The 19,160-nt window shown below is 36.1% G+C and overlaps 1 protein-coding gene across 5 annotated transcripts in view; it reads left to right on the top strand.

Moving 5' to 3' along the window:
• Window positions 1-19,160, top strand: part of Ano4 (anoctamin 4) — a 191,340-nt gene that overhangs the window by 153,581 nt on the left and 18,599 nt on the right. For all 5 annotated transcript variants that reach the window (XM_058574231.1, XM_058574230.1, XM_046429758.2 and 2 more), the window contains 6 exons: window positions 2,495-2,531; window positions 9,430-9,541; window positions 10,519-10,576; window positions 10,715-10,812; window positions 12,423-12,565; window positions 18,766-18,918. In XM_058574231.1, coding sequence (XP_058430214.1) covers window positions 2,495-2,531; window positions 9,430-9,541; window positions 10,519-10,576; window positions 10,715-10,812; window positions 12,423-12,565; window positions 18,766-18,918 — 601 coding nt within the window. The remainder of the gene's footprint in view (window positions 1-2,494; window positions 2,532-9,429; window positions 9,542-10,518; window positions 10,577-10,714; window positions 10,813-12,422; window positions 12,566-18,765; window positions 18,919-19,160) is intronic.

The following is a 19,160-nucleotide window of genomic DNA, read 5'->3' on the forward strand; positions in this document are numbered from 1 at the left end:
TGGTGGTTGTCAGACAAATAGAACAACATGGACTATGTCCCAGGAGGAAACTAGAAGTTATTACTGTGCTTTTTTATTCAGTCATACCAATACAAATCACTTGTTTCATTATATTGTAGACAGTGAAAAACCACAATGTCTTGTTGCAAAAAAAAAAAAAGGAAATCCCCAAATATGGCTTAGATCAGGACAAGCTCACATACACTACTCAGGCAAACAAGCTCAAATAAAAAGTGCTTCAAATTAGAAGTGCTCATAACTTTAGACATATCCTTAAGGTCAGAAAGCTTTTTATTAGTTATAGCTATAACAATCAGACTGTTGTTGTCATTCATCATTATTAGTACTAGGGATTGAATCCCAGCCCCAGCCCTTTTCTTTTTGAGACAGAATTTTGCTAAGTTGCTAAGGTCAAAGTGACTTAAGTAAGACCTTACTTCACATTTATCTTAAATGTAAATGGATTAATTTTTTCTGATTAAAATGCATAGAGTGACTGAAGGTATAGAAAAGAGCAAGATCCAACCATATGGGTTGCTTACAAGAAACTCACTTTATCTCTGAGGATGATCAGACTAAACATGGAGTGTTGGAAAAAGATATCCCATGCAAGTGGAATCCAAAGTAAGAGTAGTTATGTTTATATAAGATAAAATAGACTTTAAATTTAAAGTAATAAAGAGAACCCAAAGGTCATTATATATGATAAAGGGATTTAATTTAGCAAGAGGAAAATGAAAGCATTTTTTGTATCAAGTTTGAAAACCAAGATTTTTCTGTGGCTCTTATCAGAATCAACCATCCATGGCTTCTATCTCACCTGCTTAGTGAGAAATCAGGCCTTTTCCTTAAACTACTCATTTGAAGATCCCTTACTGGACATGAGCCTCTCTGTGAATGTTCTGCTGTATCCTGCCCAACGTTCCACTGTCTTTTAGTTTGTATCTTCAACATATGAATAAGGTGCTCACAAATGCTATGGGTCCCTACTGTGTCCCTGTATACTTTACCTTATTTTTCAAATGTTGACTTGTGTATTATTCCTTTTTTATGTCTCTGTTTTCCAATGTTCATACTCATATCACAATGGCATATTATTGGCTATCAAGACCTTTGAGACAAATATGCACATTGACCCACTTTGACAAGTATATGTCAATAGGAAAAAGAAAAGGGATAAACTAGGAATTGGAAATTTTTTTTTAAAGTTTCCTCACCAGTCAAATCTAATGTTCCTTGATAATTATGCAATTAAGCAATTTTAATAGTACAATGCCTTTGAGATACTAAAATGTTTGATTAAAACATCTGTTCTAATTTGTCATTTATAAAAATTTTATTGTTTTGATCTAGCAAGTATGACCAATCTATACCGCAGACCTTCTTACTGAAAATTATACCAATCTCTTTTAACATTGGGACCCAAGAGACTGAGGTTTCTATATAAAATTTGATCTTATTGTCATATTACTTTCATTATAATATAGAAAACCATAAACCTTACTATAATAAATGGTCATTGCTGAAAGTTGGAGTCAAAAGCTCCCAATTTTATGCCTGTTTCTGTAGTTAGCAGAAATCTCACATATGAAAATTTAGAAATTAAGAAGAACCTGAAAGTCAATTCAATTCCCATCCCACTTAAATGCCACTTAAATGTAAGGGAAACAGTGGTTTAAAGAAATGTGGTAACATGTCCAAGTCCTACAGCTTGCTGGGTGGTAAAGTTGTAATACCAGCCTGGGAAATTGTAACCAGTGTGCTTCAACAACTTTAATCTAAATATGGTTTTAATTTTCATGTTGTTCAAATCCATTAGACTAGTTTTCCTTTTATTTTTCATTTATCATCTTTCTTTTTAGAGAGAACACTTGCTCTTCCATTTAATTCATACCCTCTCTGGTGAATCTCCTACAACTGAATTTGCCCTAAACTATACTTTCTGCGTGTGTGCGTGCGTGTGCATGCACGTGCGCGCGCGCACACACACACACCCTCAGTTCACTCTTAGGACCATCTATCAGATGATTGGGTGAGCTCAGGGTACATCTAGTATACAAATGGAAGAGCAGAGTACCCTAAACTCTGGGAATATCCAATTTTATTGAGCACTTCAGCATGTCTGAATACTGTAATCTAGAATTTACAGTATTCCATAAATAACCAAATTACAGAATCTTACCATCACAAGCAGTCTTACAGAGTTTACATTCAGTATGCTGAGACTCACCTAGGAAGCTGGGAGTTAGGTGGCACAGGATTTCATCCCAAATAAGAAGTGAGATTTTTAAAATTTAGTAAAGTAGGACATTGCACATTTCTGACTCGCCCAGGAAAAGCACAGTTGTTCACAATGTTTTCATTGTTTGAGCAATGAATGGTAAATAGTAGTAAAATTATTTTCACTCATAACTTGATAATCTGTTTCCTTTATAATTATAGATTTTAGAACATGTACCATTCATTTATTAAATATATAAAATTTATTTTACAGCTCTATGAAAAAGTTGCACTGCTTCTGACAAATTTAGGTAAGTGGAACATTTTATTTCATAGTGTTATGGTCTAGAAAGTAAGTTTTCAGAGTACATTCTCAAGTTCTGTGGATAAGAACTATACCCTTCACTTATAATTGTATGCAAGAATTTTTTCTTCACCCTCATTTTTATAATTAGAGGATCTTTTCTATCTAGACCTTTGAAACATATCACAAACACAGTATCATGAGCTAATGTGATTTAAAGCAAGTTTTCTCTTCATACACACTCACACAAAATAGCATCATTAAAGTATATGTGTATAAAGTGTCCAGTATAATTAGAAAAGTGTTCATTTGCTATTACCTACAATTATTGTTTAATTAAAAATTTAATGATTGAGGCATGGTGGTGCATTCCTGTAGTCATGGCTGCTTGGAAGGCTGAGGCAGGAGGATTGCTTGAACCAATGAATTTGAGGCTGGCCTGGGCAATTTAGCAAAAGTTCAGACTTTTATAGTATATGTATTTTAGTTAGCTTTTTTGCTGCTGTGACTAAAGGACCCAACCAGAACAACTGTAGAGGAGGAAAAGTTTATTTGAGGGCTCATGGTTGCAGAGGTCTTTATCCATAGAAGGCTGGCTCCATTCCTCAGGGGTTTGGGGTATGGCAGAACATCCTGGTCGAAGAGTGTGGCAGAGGGAAGCAGTTCATGTCATCAGGAAGAAAAGAGAGACTCCCTTGGCCAGATTCAAATATATACATCAAAGCCATGCATCAATTCCCACCTTCTCAAGCCACACCCTACCACTTTAATTACCACTTAGTTAATCCCTACTAGAGGATTAAATCACTGATTATGTTAAAGCTCTCACAACCCAATCATTTCTTCTCTGAACCTTCTTGCATTTTCTCACATGTGACATTTCAGAGGACACCTCACATATAAACCAAAACAATATGAAATCACAGCAAAGTTAGTTGCTTTGAAGATGGAGAGCCTTTTAATCAGGAATGTAGGTAAGCAACAATCACTGACATTTTTGGAAATAACATTCATCTGGACAAGTCACTTCTAAGAACATTTCTCTGATTCTAAAAGTACTTGGTAGCTAGCCATAAGTACATTTACCACATTTCCAAGACAGAAATTGTATCAAATTTTATTAATGAGCTTTTAATTTTTTTAACTTTTTATTATTATTATTTTTATTTGTTCTACATAATTGAACACACATCAGAATGTATTTCAATTCATCATACACAAATGGAGTGCAACATTTCAGTTCTCTGTCTGTACATGATATAAAGACGCACCATTCATGCAATCATACATGTTCCCCATCTTTCTTACCCACATAGACCCTCTTCCCCTTCCCTTTGCCCAATCCAAAGTTCCTTCATTCTTCACATACCCCACCATCATAGATGAGGATCCACCAATCAAAGAAAACATTTGGCCTTTAGTTTAGGGGGATTGATTTATTTCACTTAACATTATATTTTCCAATTCCATCTATTTACCTGCAAGTGCCATAATTTTATTCTCTTTTAATGCTGAAGAATATTTCATTGTGTAAATATACCAGTTGCTTTATCCATTCATTATTGATGGGCATCTAAGTTGGTTCCACAGTTTAGCTATTATGAATTCAGCTGCTACAAACATTGGTGCAGCCATGTCACTATAGTATGCTGATTTTAAGTCCTTTGGGTATAAACTGAGGGGTGGGATAGCTGGATCAAATGGTGGTTTCATTCCAAGTTTTTTGAGGAATCTCCAAAATGGTTACACCAATTTGCACTTTCCAAAATGGTTACATCAATTTGCACTTCCACCGGCAATGTATGAGTGAATATTTTTCCCTACATCCTCTCCAACACTTCTTATTGCTTGTATTCATGGTAACTGCCATTCTGACTGGGGTGAGATGAAATCTTAGAGTAGTTTTAATTTGCATTTCTCTAATTACTGAAGATGTTGAACACTTTTTCATGTGTTTGTTGATCATTTGTATATCTTCTTCTGAGAAGAGTCCTGTTCAGTTCCTTAGCCCATTTATTGATTAGATTGTTTGTTTTTTTGTTGTTGAGTTTTTGAGTTCTTTATATATCTTGGAGATTAGTACTCTATCTAATGTGCGTGTGGTAAAAATTTGCTCCCATACTGTAGGCTCTCTCTCTTCACCTCAATGATTGTTTCTTTTGCTCAAGAGAAGCTTTTTAGTTTGAATGCATCCTACTTATTGATTCTTGATTTTATTTCTTGTGCTTTAGGAGTCTTGTTAAGGAAGTCGGGGCCTAATCCAATGTAATGAAGATTTGGGCCTACTTTTTCTTCTGTTAGGTGCAGGGTCTCCTACTTTTTCTTCTAATTCCTAGGTCCTTGATTTACTTTGAGTTGAGTTTTGTACATGGTGAAAGATAGAGGTTTAATTGCATTTTGCTACATTTGAATTTCCAGTCTTCCAAGCACCATTTGTTGAAGAGGTTATAGTTTCTCCAATGTATGTTTTTGGTGCCTTTGTGTAGTATGAGATAACTGTATTAATGTGGGTTGGTCTCTGTGTCTTCTATTCTGTACCATTGGTCTACATTTCTGTTTTGGTGCCAATATCATGCTGTTTTTGTTATTATTTCTCTGTAGTATAGTTTAAGGTCTGGTATTGTGATGCCTCCTGCTCTACTTTTTTTTTCTTTTTTTGCGCTAGGGATTGCTTTGGCTATTATGGGTCTCTTATTTTCCAAATGAATTTCACGATTACTTTTTTAATTCTATAAAAATGTCATTGGGATTTTAAGAAGGATTGCATTAAATCTGTATAACACTTTTGGTAGTATGGCCATTTTAACAGTATTAACTCTGCCTATCCAAGAGCATAGGAGATCTTTTCACCTTCTAAGATCTTCAGTTTCCTTCTTTGCTGTTCCTTAGTTTTCATTGTAGAGGTCTTTCACCTCTTTTCTTAGATTGAGGCTATTTTGAATGGTGCAATTTTTCTAAGTTTTCTTTCAGTGGATTCATCACTTACATATAGAAATGCATTTGATTTATGGGTATTGATTTTATATCTTGCTACTTTGCTGAATTCATTTATTAGTTCTAGAAGTTTTCTGGAAGAATTTTTTGGCTCTTCTAATATAGAATCATGTCATGGCAAATAGTGATAGTTTGAGTTCTTCTTTTCCTGAGTGTACCTTTAATTTCTTCTGTCTAATTGCTCTGGCTAGAATTTCAAGACTATGTTGAATAGAAGTGGTGAAAGAGGACATCACTGTCTTGTACCAGTTTTTAGAGGGAATGCTTCCAATTTTTCTCCATTTAGAATGATGTTGGCCTTGGGCTTAGCATAGACAGCCTTTACAGTGTTGAGTATGATCCTATTAGTCCTAGTTTTTCTAGTGTTTTGAACATGAAGAGGTGCTGTATTTTGTCAGATGCATTTTCAGCATCTATTCAGGTAATCATATGATTCTTGTCTTTAAGTCTATTGACGTGATGTATTATATTTATTGATTTCTGTATGTTGAACCAACCTTGCATTCCTAGGATGAACTACACTTGATCATAGTACACTATCTTTTTAATATGTTTTTGTATGTGATTGGCCAGGATTTTATTGAGAATTTTTGCATCTGTGTTCATCAAGGATATTAGTCTGAAGTTTTCTTTTCTTGATGTCTTTTTCTGGTTTTGGTATCAGGGTGATACTAGCCTTATAGAATGAGTTTGGAAGGGACCTCCTTTTCTATTTCATGGAATAATTTGAGGAATATTGGTATTTGTTCTTCTTTGAATGTCTTGTAGAACTCTGCTGAGAATCTGTCTGTCTTGGGCTTTTCTTGGTTGGTAGGCTTTTGATGGTATCTTCTATTTCCTTGCTTGAAATTGATTTGTTTACATTGTGTATGTCCTCCTGATTCAGTTTGAGTAGATCATATGTTTATAGAAACTTGACAGTGTCATCGAGGTTTTCTATTTTATTGGAATATAAATTTTCAAAATAAGGCTAATTATCTTCTGTATTTCAATAATGCCCATCATGATATTTCCTTTTTCATCACAAATGTTAGTAATTTGAGTTTTCTCTTTCTCTTCATTAGCATGGCTAAGTGTTTAACAATTTATTTTTTTTTCAAAGAACCAACTTTCATTTTGTCAATTTTTTCAATTGTTTCTTTTGATTTCATTGATTTCGTCTCTGATTTTTATTATTTCCTGTCTTCTACTACTTTTGGTGTTGATTTATTCTTCTTTTTCTAGGGCTTTGAGATGTAATGTTTGGTCATTTATTTGTTGGCTTTTTATTCTTTTAATGAATGAGCTCAATGCAATGAACTTTCCTCTTAGCACTGCCTTCATAGTGTCCCAAAGATTTTGATAGGTTCTAGAGTGTTTTCATTTACCTCTAAGAATTGTTTTATCTCCTTCCTGATGTCTTCTGATATCCATTGCTCATTCAATATCATATTATTTAGTCTCCAGGTGTTGGAATACCTACTATTTTATTTTATCATTTATCATTTTATTTTATCATTGATTTCTAGTTTCATTCCATTATGATCTGATAGAATACAGGGTAGTATCTCTATTTTTTTGTATTTGCTGAGAGTTTTTTTGTGGCATAATATACGGTCTATTTTAGAGAAGGATCATGTGCTGCTGAGAAGAAGGTGTATTTGCTCAATGATGGATGGAATACTCTGTGTGTGTTAAGTCTAAGTCATTGATTGTATTATTGAGTTCTATAGTTTCTTTGTTTAGTTTTTATTTGGAAGATCTATCCAGTGGTGGGAGAGGTGTGTTAAAATCACCCAGTATTATTGTGTTGTGTTCTATTTGCTTCTTGAAATTGAGAAGGATTTGTTTTATATACATAGATGCTCCATTGTTTGGGGCATAGATATTTATAATTATTATGTCTTGTTGATGTATGTTTCCCTTAAGCAGTATGAAATGTTTTTCTTTATCTCTTTTGACTAACTTTGGTTTGAAGTCCACTTTATCTGACATTAGGATGGAAACCCTACTTATTTACGTTGCCCATATAAGTGTTATGTTTTTTTTCCCCATCTTTTCACCTTCAGTCTGTGGATGTCTTTTCTGAAGAAGAATCTCTTGAAGGAAGCATATTGTTTGATCTTTTTTTAAAAATCCAATCTGCCAATCTACATCTTTTAATTGATGAGTTTAGGCCATTAACATTCAGGGTTATTTTTGAGACAAGGTTTGTATTCCTGGTCATTTTAGATTATGTGTGGTTTTTAACTTGAGTTGGTTTCTTCTTTGATTGGATTTTCCCTTTGTGTAGTTCCTCTCTTTGCTGATTTTCATTGTTGTTTTTCATTTTGTCCTCATTGAATATTTTGCCTAGAATATTCTGTAATGCAGGCTTTCTCATTGTAAATTCTTTTAATTTTTGTTTATCATAGAAGGTTTTTATTTTGTCATCAAATTTGAAGCTTAATTTTGCTGGATATTGACGAGATTTTAGTCATTATGCAGTTTGGGAAAATTACAAGCTCCCATGGGTAATTGTTTTAATATATTCCCTTATGTAGCTTGTCCAGAAGGGGGAAGATCACAAAACTGTTTTTATTTATAACAGTCATTATTACTAATAGATGCCATTTCTTGAGTCTATATGCCAGATACACATCTAGCCATTTTACTGTATCTCCTTTAATATCATTGACATCTTCCATCACCATCACACCTTGTCCAAAAAGATAGAAAGAGCTTTATTTTCATGGAAGAGGTAACTGTCCGTTGGTAGGCTGTGTCTGGTGGTAGCTTGACCCTGGCTGGGGACGATGCATGTGGAGATACAGCCCTGGTCCATCCATCGTTGAAACATCTGGGAACTCAGCTGGCTGACAACCCAGAAAACCTTCACATGTAACTAGGACTCAGTCAGCAGAAGTGAAAAGAAACTAAAACCCTCCAAGAATTCTTTGTCTTTCCTGCCCTCGACACCAGTAGAGCCTTGTTCTAAAGTTGACATTTTAAACCACTTTAAATCAGGTTTTCTTTCTTTCCTCCCTTTCCTTCTCAGATTTGCTTCCAGGAAGCATTTTGAGTTGTAATTCATGGAAAAAGAAATGATGGGGTGAATTCAGTTAAATGAGTAATTAGAAGCTCAGGGAATGTAGAAACAGATAAAATGCTATTGCATTAAATACATTTTCTTTGACCCTCCTTGAGGTGAGGATTGAGCTCCTAGGAAAGGATAAGGGCATCTGACATGAGATTTTTAAGTTGGAGATTTGACCTTAAGGGCAACTAGAGCTATATTTTGGTTCACATCAGAGTGTCCAAAAAGCCTTTGGTCTGTGAAAGTTGAAATATGAGGAGATGACAATCAACCCCTGACTGAGGTCAGAAAATTATAAGACACAGTGGTGATATATACAGGAAAAGCTCTAGAAAAGAGGTCATCTTAATGTTTGCCTGTGAGAATGGAAAATGGTAGATGCGGGTGAAGACATCCAAGTCAAATACTCTGTATTCCGTGATATGCAGCAGCCTGTGCAGCACTGGATCTAGGAGTGGAGACCAAGGAATCATTAGGAGCTGGGAGGCTACCTGACCCCACATAGGCCCCATGCTGAAGGTAGAAACAAAAAGGAAAACGCAGAGCTACTGGAGAGAGCCAGGTCTGGGGATGAGTCCCCATTCATTCTACCTATCCCTGCTTCACACTCTCCAGGGATCCCATAACAGCAGAACACTCTGAACACTCAATGTATCCTTCAGATACATCAGTTGTTACTTCCCACCGAACTCTCACTGGGGCTGGTCTGTGAGTTTGAGGATCTGTCTCATGCATGGTCTGTTCCATCATATGTCAGCTGTAGGCAAACTGGTATCTCCTGTGTGGAGAGAGGGAGGCAAGAAGTTGAGAGAGGTCAGATTCAGCCTCTCAAACTCTGCTCCTCTTTTGTCCACAGAGCAGCCTCGCACAGAGTCTGAATGGGAGAACAGCTTCACCTTGAAAATGTTTCTTTTTCAGTTTGTCAATCTGAATAGCTCCACGTTTTACATCGCATTCTTCCTTGGAAGGTAAGAACCTGACCCCTCCACACCTACTTATGCCAGGCGGGGACAGAACACTCAGAGGTCACTAGCCAAAGGTGATAGAGAAGCCCATCTCACAGGGTGACCTATGTAAAATGTAAAAAGAGAACATTGACTTCCTTTCCCTTTCCAAATGAATCCCAAGAAATAGTCTCCCCTCAGAAGTGCTCTATACCTTTTATTGCTAATGAAAATGGTTTACTTGCACCTGTGAATGATGGATTGAAAACATCTGACCAACATCCATACCTGCAGCAGGCCCCAGAGACTCACACCTGTGAAAGCAGGTGGCATAGGGGTATAATCCCACAGCATATCCTAAATCTCTAAGAGGGAAGAACATCCTGCCCGCCGCCCAGGAAAGGGGGTAGAAATGAATAACAGAAATTACTGTGTAACTTTAAATCTAGCAGCTATGAGGATTTAGGAGAGATTCTATGCTTAGTGGTAATGCCTCATGAATTCCACCCCACCTGGAAGCATTTCAGGAGAGTGGGGAAACAGGGAAAGGGGTCAGGTATAGGGTTTCAGTGAGATGCAATCACCAGCATCTCCTTAGTTTTTTAGCTACTCCAATAGCATGAAATTCTGAACAGCTTGATTTTATTTTAAAAAGCATGACTATTATTCAAAAGCATCAAATATGTTTAAAAGAACCAGTAAAACTGTTGCTTACACCCAACTAGAGCACCTGCTATTCAGAAGAAAATGTTAAAAGTTACAGCAAGCAGGAAGAACTGGCCCCTGATGCTAGCAACTGGATGGAAAGCCGGAAGAGAAATGTCCCCTGGAGAATTCCAAGAGCTATAGTTATGACAGCTCTAGAGGGCTTCCTAATTCCTTCAACCTGATACTTGACTGCACCCATAATTTACTTTGGAGGATGTTCTAAACTGAATATAATATTCACTGAAAGCTTAGAGTTACAGAATGCTAATGACTTGTTTTTCTGTGTGTTAAAGGTTCACAGGACACCCAGGTGCCTACTTGAGGCTGATAAACAGGTGGAGACTAGAAGAGGTCTGTATTCTCCCCTCCTTCCTTTGTTCCTACATACTCACATGAAACAGCCCTATGGAAACTTTATGCAAATTAGAAGCAGACACCCTTTCTTCCTCACCATTGATTCTTGAATTTCTGTGTTTGCTTACCTTGCAGTGCCACCCTAGTGGATGCCTTATTGATCTCTGTATGCAAATGGGTATTATAATGGTGCTAAAGCAGACCTGGAATAATTTCATGGAACTTGGCTACCCGTAAGTACCTTAGATGTCTATCATTGACAGGCAGCATTGCTCCTTATTGGCATTTCTGGGTGTGGCAAGTAAGATAAGCAATGCAGACTTGGCAATCAAGCAAGCGTCACACTTAGATACAAAGGCAGTCATGAAAACACACATTGGCTCTATGGGGAGATTTAGCACAGGTCACGTGAATGAAAGTGAATGTTCCTTATGAAGTCTCTGTAGTCCCCTAAATATTAAATATTGGCCTGCGAGATGCTTTAAGTGATGCTTTTGACCCTTTAGGCTCCATCATTGTTTAAGTCCATAGCTCTTTACTTATTAATAAGATCACCACCTCACCATTCCTGTGATAAATTAGAATGTAATTTTTAAAAACTACACTAAATTCAGACTACAGAAAAAAGAACTTATGGAAAGGAGTAAAGTTCAAGAATTCACAAAATAAATAGGTGTATTTCTAAGGCATTAGCACCTGGACATAATATTTTTCTGTCCATGGCATTGGGCAAAACTTGCATGATGTTTGCAAAGATAAACTTCAGCTCTGCTGTGCTTGCTCAGTTCTGGTCAGTTTAGTTTTAAGGGAACATATTCAGCAACACTTCTATGTCTGCTGTAACTCCATACCTATTGGTTTCCATGTTGGCTCTGAGTCTCTAGCGGGGACATCAAGATCCACAGGTCTCAGAGAGGACCACTCTTCTAGAATGATTAGCTGGAATTTGGTTCACTTCAAAACATCTTCCCTTAGCTCCCTGTCAGAATCAATATCAGTAATTTTCTATTCTTGAATTTATTTAGAAATCATATTCCAAGTATTTGATGTTTCTGTAAAACATAAATAAAATAAAACATAAAACAAAAATAGGAGTATGATATTCTACTACACAGTATTAGCCATAATTAATGACAATGTCCTAGGCATCAGGGGAACTCTATTTTGACCTCTAATAAGACAGACATACAGCATAATTGTGAAGTGGGCAGAGTTTGTCTTTGATGCTCTTTTATTTCACATGATTTTTCTTTTGGCATTTGAACTCCTGGGTGCTCTTCAACTTTTTCATTTTTCCTTGTACCCCAGAGCACACAGATCTGCATACCTCTGATGCATTTCCTTACCCATATTATGAAGTGTACTCCCGAACACTGCTGAGGATTAATGTGTAATTTCACCAATGTGAAATGCATTTTATTGGAAGTTAGAGCCCCTGACAGCTTAAGCCCAAGCACCCCAGTCCAGTTGTCAAATTGCAGGCGACCATCTCCCAAGAGAGGAAGCATTTTTGTGGGTTTGCAGGGTTTCTGGGTCCCTGAAGTCAGAATCTGCAGGTCAGCACTCACATAAGAAGACTGCTCATTAAGCAACCTAGGCCTATTATCACTTGGCTGGGTGTTGCAGAGAAGTCAGTTTATAGATACACTCAGTCCTCTATCCAACCCTCTAGGCAGCACAAAGCATGAACGCTTGAAAGAAGTTCATCAGTCATTCTGCTTACATGCATGAGTTTCTTTTTTTTAACATGGCTCTAAATTCTAACTATTCTCTTTCTTATTAATTAAGTCTTATGAATAGTTGCACTTTTTTTTTTTGGTAAGAAATTTATCTTTTTGTACAGGTTAATTCAGAACTGGTGGACTAGAAGAAAAGTACGACAAGAACATGGGACTGAAAGGAAAGTAAACTTCCCACAATGGGAAAAAGACTACAACCTTCAGCCAATGAATGCCTATGGTCTCTTCGATGAGTACTTGGAAATGAGTATGGAAATGTCCTCTTTTACCCTCTTAATTACAGATCTCTAGCTATATTCAATTGCAATACACCCATTATCATGGAAGCCATCTGTGTGTGGGTCTCCCAAGCTAAATACAGAGGGAAGAATGTCATCATTTAAGAAATTCAATCCAAAAAAAAAAAAAAGAAATTCAATCCACAGGGATAGTGCCCAAAATCTATTCCAATTCAAACTCTTCATGACATTGTCTTGTCCCTTGTACTGAGTCACTAGAACACAAAATGAATTGGTAAATTTGGTGCATCAAAGTAAAGAAGTTAGCATTCATGGAGTGATTGATCCCTCATTCAGCTGATATTTTTGAACTTCATGAAATGCCAGGGAAACACTGTATCTGGCACCAGAGATACAAAAAAGAGTAAGGCACAGTGCCCAGCTTTCAAAGAGTGCACAGGCTAGTGAGAGAGAACGAGAGATATAAAGAGTTACTGCAGCCAGGTATGGTGATGCACACCTGTAATCCCAGCTACTTGGGAAGCTGAGGCAGGAGGGTCACAATTTTGAGGCCAGTTTAGTGAGACTGTCTCAAAACTGATAAAAGGGCTGGGGATGTAGCCCAATGGGAGAGCTTGTGCCCAGCATGCATGAAGACTGGGTTTAATCCCCAGTACACACACACACACACACACACACACTGATAAAGAGAGAAAAGAGTAACTGCAATAAAGTGTCATAGATTCTGTGACATGAATCAGTAGGAGGTACAGTGGGGAGCAGTCATTTCTGCTGTGGGAGAAAAGTGTTCAGATGGGAATGCTTAACCTATGCTGCACTTTACAGTTATGGAATCAGATCATCTAGATTCAAACCCAAGCTAGTTCTCTTAGCTTGTATCTCAGAGCATGGACTTTGGAAGCAAACCTGTAATTTATGAACAGTGAAACCTCTTTGTTAACTGTATCATTATATCCCCTCTAGGAGATAAGAAATATAGGAAAATAATAATAATGGTATAGTAAACATGTACTAATGAGTCAGGCATTGTTCTGAGCTTTCCATTCACTAACTCACTTGATCTGCACCAAGGGTTACTCTTACTCTCATTCCTACTTTAGAGAAGAGAAAACAGAGACCAAAAGATATTAAGTAACATCTCTTAGCAGATAGATTATATATACATTTTCTTTATTATTTTTTAAGCTCTATTACACTGGAGTGAAAACAGGATTAGGAATGGGCAAGATACATTACTTCTGAAGGAAGCCATCCTTTCTAGGCAATTCTGAAAATTAAAGGAGTAGTAGAATTAACACTTAATGTTTCTTAGATTGCTTATGTCCTAAGTATCCACTGATGTTTTCAGAGTTTCAATTATAAAATGGCAGAATGATATAACTTGGAAAAGAAATCAATTGGATCATTAATAATAAAACTTAATAAAGGGAATTCATTATAAGAACTAACCACTTTTAGATCTCTTAATGGACTCTTTCTCCCATAAAGAAGGAAATGAACGATAATGTGAGTATATCGAGCTCTTGAAGAGAGGCATTTATGTGGCTAGAATTGGTAGTGCTCCAAATACTGCAGTATCTTTTCACCATAAAACAAATATGAGAAGCATTGCAAGCAGATGGGTGAATTCCAACAGCTTACTTCTGTTCCTGCTGGTTTTATTTTTCTTTTCACTTCCGGGCTTTGTTGTTGTTTTAATATTGTAACTCACCAAATTGCATATGTAGAGAGAAATATAGAAATCATAAGTGTACAGATCAATGAATTTTTACAAGTTTACACACACATGTATATAGATGAGAGTGTGGCTAACCACTACACACTACCCACAAACCAAATTCAGTCCAGTGTCTTTTTCTAAGTAAAGCTTTATTGGAACACAATGATACCCACTTATTTACATATTATCTACAGCTGCTTTTACACTATTACAGCCAAGTAGAATAGTTGTGTCCTTGACATTAAAGCCAGCAATATTTAGTGTCTGAATCCTTATAAAAATAGTTTGCTATCCTGTGAACTAGATTAAGCAGCAGAATATTATGAGTATCTAAGAAAGTTCTTTTGCCCCCCCCCCCTTCCATACATAACAACCTCTGTGATCGCTTTGAATGCCATAGATTAGTTTTTCTTTTTTTGATATCCACATGAACAGAATTGTAGAGAACATATTCTTGTAACTGGCTGCTTTCATTCAATATCATATTTATAACATTCTTCCCTGTTGCTCTTGGTAGTAGAATTCCATTTTCATTTTGCTGTATCGTATTCCTAAGATATACAAACCTGAAGCAAAATTATGAAACAGGCAGATTGTCTTTAACGTTCATCCCATCTTTCCTTTTAGTCATGTGATTTTTTTGTTTGCATTTCTATTTTCAGATATGCCCCAAGTTGCTACCTTGCCCCCATCCAGCACACTGACTCCCACATCACTAATCAAGTCTCTCCTATGTTTTGAATGTATTTTTGACCACAAATAAGAATTGAGGTATTGGATAGGTATACTTTAAGAGGCGTCAAAGCCTCTGTTAGGCTTCTCCAAAACGGGCAAAATTTCTTGTAGAAGTGCAGGCATCAGTGTGCCAATAGATGAAGTATTGTGAGTTTGCACATCTTCTTGGCTCCTGAAAATAGAAATGTACCACATTTATCCATTCATTCTACTGGTAATAGATATTTATTTCCAGATTTGGGCTCTTTTAAATAATGCTTATGTGAACATATTTGTAACATGTGTTTTCAGTCACATAAGTTAAATAATTCTGTTGGGAATTTATGTAGGATTGGAGTTACCTGACCATAAAATATGCATTTGTCAATCTTCAGTAGACCCTTTCAAGCTTTTCAAAGTTGGGTTGTTCCAATTTATATTTCAACTAGCACAGTAAGAGCTCCAGTTATTCCATGTACTCACTAAAAGTCATTAGGTATTTTTACAAAATTTTAGCTATCTGGTCTGTATGTCATAGTGTCTCACCATGGCTTTAATTTGAAATTTCCTGATGACTAATGATGCTGGGAACTTTTTCATATGCTTATGGCAATTTGGATATCTTCTTTGGTGAATTCTCACCCCAACCCATAATTTTAATGGGAATCTGTCTTTTTCTTAGTGATTTGTGGAAGCCACATTATAGACATAAGTTCTTTGTCAGATATATAAGTTGCAAAAAAATATTCTTTCTTGCTTTATCAGTGACTTGACTTCTAACTCTCTTATCTGTGTTTTTAAATTACAGAAGTTTCAACTTTGTTCTTCTTCAAAATTGGTTCCATATACATTTTACAATAAGATTTCCAATTTCTACAAAAAAAATCTTATCAAGATATTGACTGGAATTGAATTGAACCTCTTAAAAATAATTTGAGGAAAACATATTTTCCAACTAATAGATATGGTCTATTTCTGCATTTATTTATTTTTCTACATTTTTTTCTCAGCAAGATTTTATAGATTTTACTGTACAAGTTTTAGGTAATTCAGGTTAGATGTATTCACATGCAGTTTATGAATTTTTAGTGCAATTGCAATGATGTTTTTATAGCTCTTTTGTGCGTTGTTTTGGGGAGTTGTTTTATATTTGGGTGCTGGAAATTGAATCCACAGTTTTGCAATGCTAAGCACATAGCCTACCACTGAGCTATTCTCCCAGCCCTAGTTTTATTTTCTTTTATGTTGCTGGTGTATAAAATTATCATTGGTTTTATGTTAACTTTGTACCACACAAATATGCCAAGGTATAATATCAGATTCTAGATTTTTTTTGAGATTTCCTAGATTTTTTTTAGATGACCCAATCATGTCATCTACAAATAATAATTTTACATTTTCTTTTCTAATCATTGCACTTTTGTTGTTCTTGCCTAGTTACACTAGTATTGTCCGTATAATTCTAATAAAAATAATTCTCTGTGCTTTTTATTATATTACTTCTGTAATAAAGGTTTTTCCAAAAATTTACAAAATTCCATCTAACTATGGTACAATAAACCTCTCCCCTGAACCTCCTGAGAAAGCAGCAGACACTGGACATTGTAGTTAATCACTTCAAGACCAATATCACATAGGTCACACCTGAGCTTTGTGAAAGCAGTTATTTGATTTAATTATAGGTCATAATATTTAACTAGTTAAATTTGATAAATGTCAGATAAAAGAAAGTTACCAATAAACTAAATGCATTTCCTTTTTCCTCTTAACCCGGTAGTATTTTTCATTATAAACTCAATCTTAGAGAACTATTTTTTAGTGAGACTTGTATTTTTCTGTCTAAATAAATATCTAGTACCCTCAGTGATTATAAGAATTATCTTTATTGGTATTATTCCACTTGAATAATAAGGTGTGTGTGTGTGTGTGTTGTTTGGTTTGGTTGGTTTTTTGCTTTCCTGGTCTTTTTTCATTGTAATTACATGTCAGTCACTGAACCAGCATTATTTGGTATCTGTTAAGTCCCTCCCATACACAAAACCATGTAGTGAACATATGGAAAATGGAAACACAAAGTCTCCATCCCTACCTTCATGAAGGTCAGTGCAGTGGGGAAAAGACAAAGAAGAAGCCATGAAATCGAGAGGAAGTTCTTTATATGGTGGTGAGAGGAGTTGTGGGAGCCATAGAGGAGGCAGTACTACCAAAAGGCTCCAGAAGAGGGCACATCTGAGCTTACCCATAAAGGAAGAATGGACTTTCATCTGAGCATAGACAGGAACATTGAGTATATGATGTGTTTCCACAAAACCAGAAGTGTGGTGTGGCCAGAGTGAAGGACTATTTGGGAACCTCGCCTGGGCATAGGGTACAACCTTTGGACATAAGACTTGGAAGTTTGTATGGAATCAGATTATTGAGATTCTTGAATGGCATGGTGGAAGTTTGGGATTTATTCTGTAGGCAATGAGAACCTACTGAAATTTTTCATGTAGGGAGATGGTGAGTAAAGGGCTTGTCCAATATTTTAGGCACACGTAAAATGCCACGATGGGGAAAATAGGTGAAAATTTGGAGGTAGAGAAGCCAATTTAAAAAATCAGTCTGAATTCTGGGGCTGGAGTTGTGGCTCAGTGGTACAACACTTGCCTAGCACTCATAAGGCACTGGGTTTGATCCCCAGCACCACATAAAAATAAATAAATAAAATAAAGGTATTGTGTCCATCTACAATTAAAACAAAAATCAGTCTGAACTCAAGTGGGGACAGTGAATAAGAAGAATAAAGGAGAGAGATTTTTTAAGAGTAATTGATAGGATTTGGAGACCAATGGTTCTGAATGCTGAACTAGCCAAGATCTAGTTTTTAATGCAAGAGGACTGAGGGGAGGAGGAACATGAAAGAAAAGGTGCATCCTAACAGGGGTGTGTGACAGCAATATGTCTTATTGCTGGTGATGTTAACTTTGATCATGTGGGTAAGGTGATGTCTACTAGGTTGCTGTATTGTGAAGATACTCTTTTTCCCTTTGCAATTATTTGAATCAAGAAATGTCCTATTTTCTTCAGTATCCTCCCCTGCCCCCACTAATTTTAGCATTCTTTGATGGTTCTTGCCTGCCACAGTATTACTGTGATATCTAATGAGTGGTGGGTTTTCTATTTTCATCATTCTTTCTATGTTTATGAATTAGAATTCTACCATGAGGAACAGCTACACAAATCCCCCCCTTTATTATTTATGTGTATCTATTTATATTTATATCAGTATCAATGTAGACTTAATGTTAGTTACAATCAAATGCTATCATTTATTTTTTTCACAAATGATTCTGGCTTTGACCATAGAGAGTGCCTTCAAGTTCATTCTGTGTCCTATTGATGTGTCCCCATCATTTATTGAATGCTTCTTTACTTTCTGGCATTACAAGATATCTTAGTCTTACATTTTATTTTTCTACCACTATTTGGGAATCCAAGGAGCCCTGGTTCTTTTTATTTGAGAATGGCATTTAGAAAACAACCTCTGGGTCCTAAGCATGCTTTCTGTTCCCAAGGATACCTTTACTCCCGGCCCCAGGTAGTGCCCTTTGGTCCATCGTCTTGGTCATCTTTCTGCAAGAGATGTCCCCTGTGCATCTGGATCAGAAAAATATCACTTAAGACAATATCAGAAAAATATCACTTAGGACAATGACACATTCAGATCATTTCCTTTTGAAAACAGTAATGGAAAACCAACATTTTTGTTCTCCTTCCTTTTCTCTTCCCCAGTTCTTCAGTTTGGATTCACAACTATCTTTGTGGCAGCTTTTCCCCTAGCACCACTTCTGGCCTTACTGAATAACATCATTGAAATTCGACTGGATGCTTACAAATTTGTCACACAATGGAGGAGACCTTTAGCTTCAAGGGCCAAAGACATAGGTAAGTTGGATTCAGGCATTTTTTAAAAGCACTATGAGCCATCTTGTGGATAAAATTTTAAAAGCCACCCAACATTAGTTTTTTCTTATGGTTTCCATGTAAAATGACTTAATACTTAGTGTAATTTTTGCAAAGAATAGTTTGATTAGTTTTAAATACTATCAGATAAGAAGTAAAGCTGCCCTATTTGGAAATTTATCATTTTAATTGCTAGAGAATATATGCCTAAATAGATTCTTAAT

The sequence above is a fragment of the Marmota monax genome, unplaced genomic scaffold (genome assembly GCF_021218885.2).
Source record: "Marmota monax isolate L192 unplaced genomic scaffold, Marmota_monax_Labrador192_F-V1.1 WCK01_AAM20220418_F8-fsc00051, whole genome shotgun sequence".
In the NCBI taxonomy this organism is placed as follows: domain Eukaryota; kingdom Metazoa; phylum Chordata; class Mammalia; order Rodentia; family Sciuridae; genus Marmota; species Marmota monax.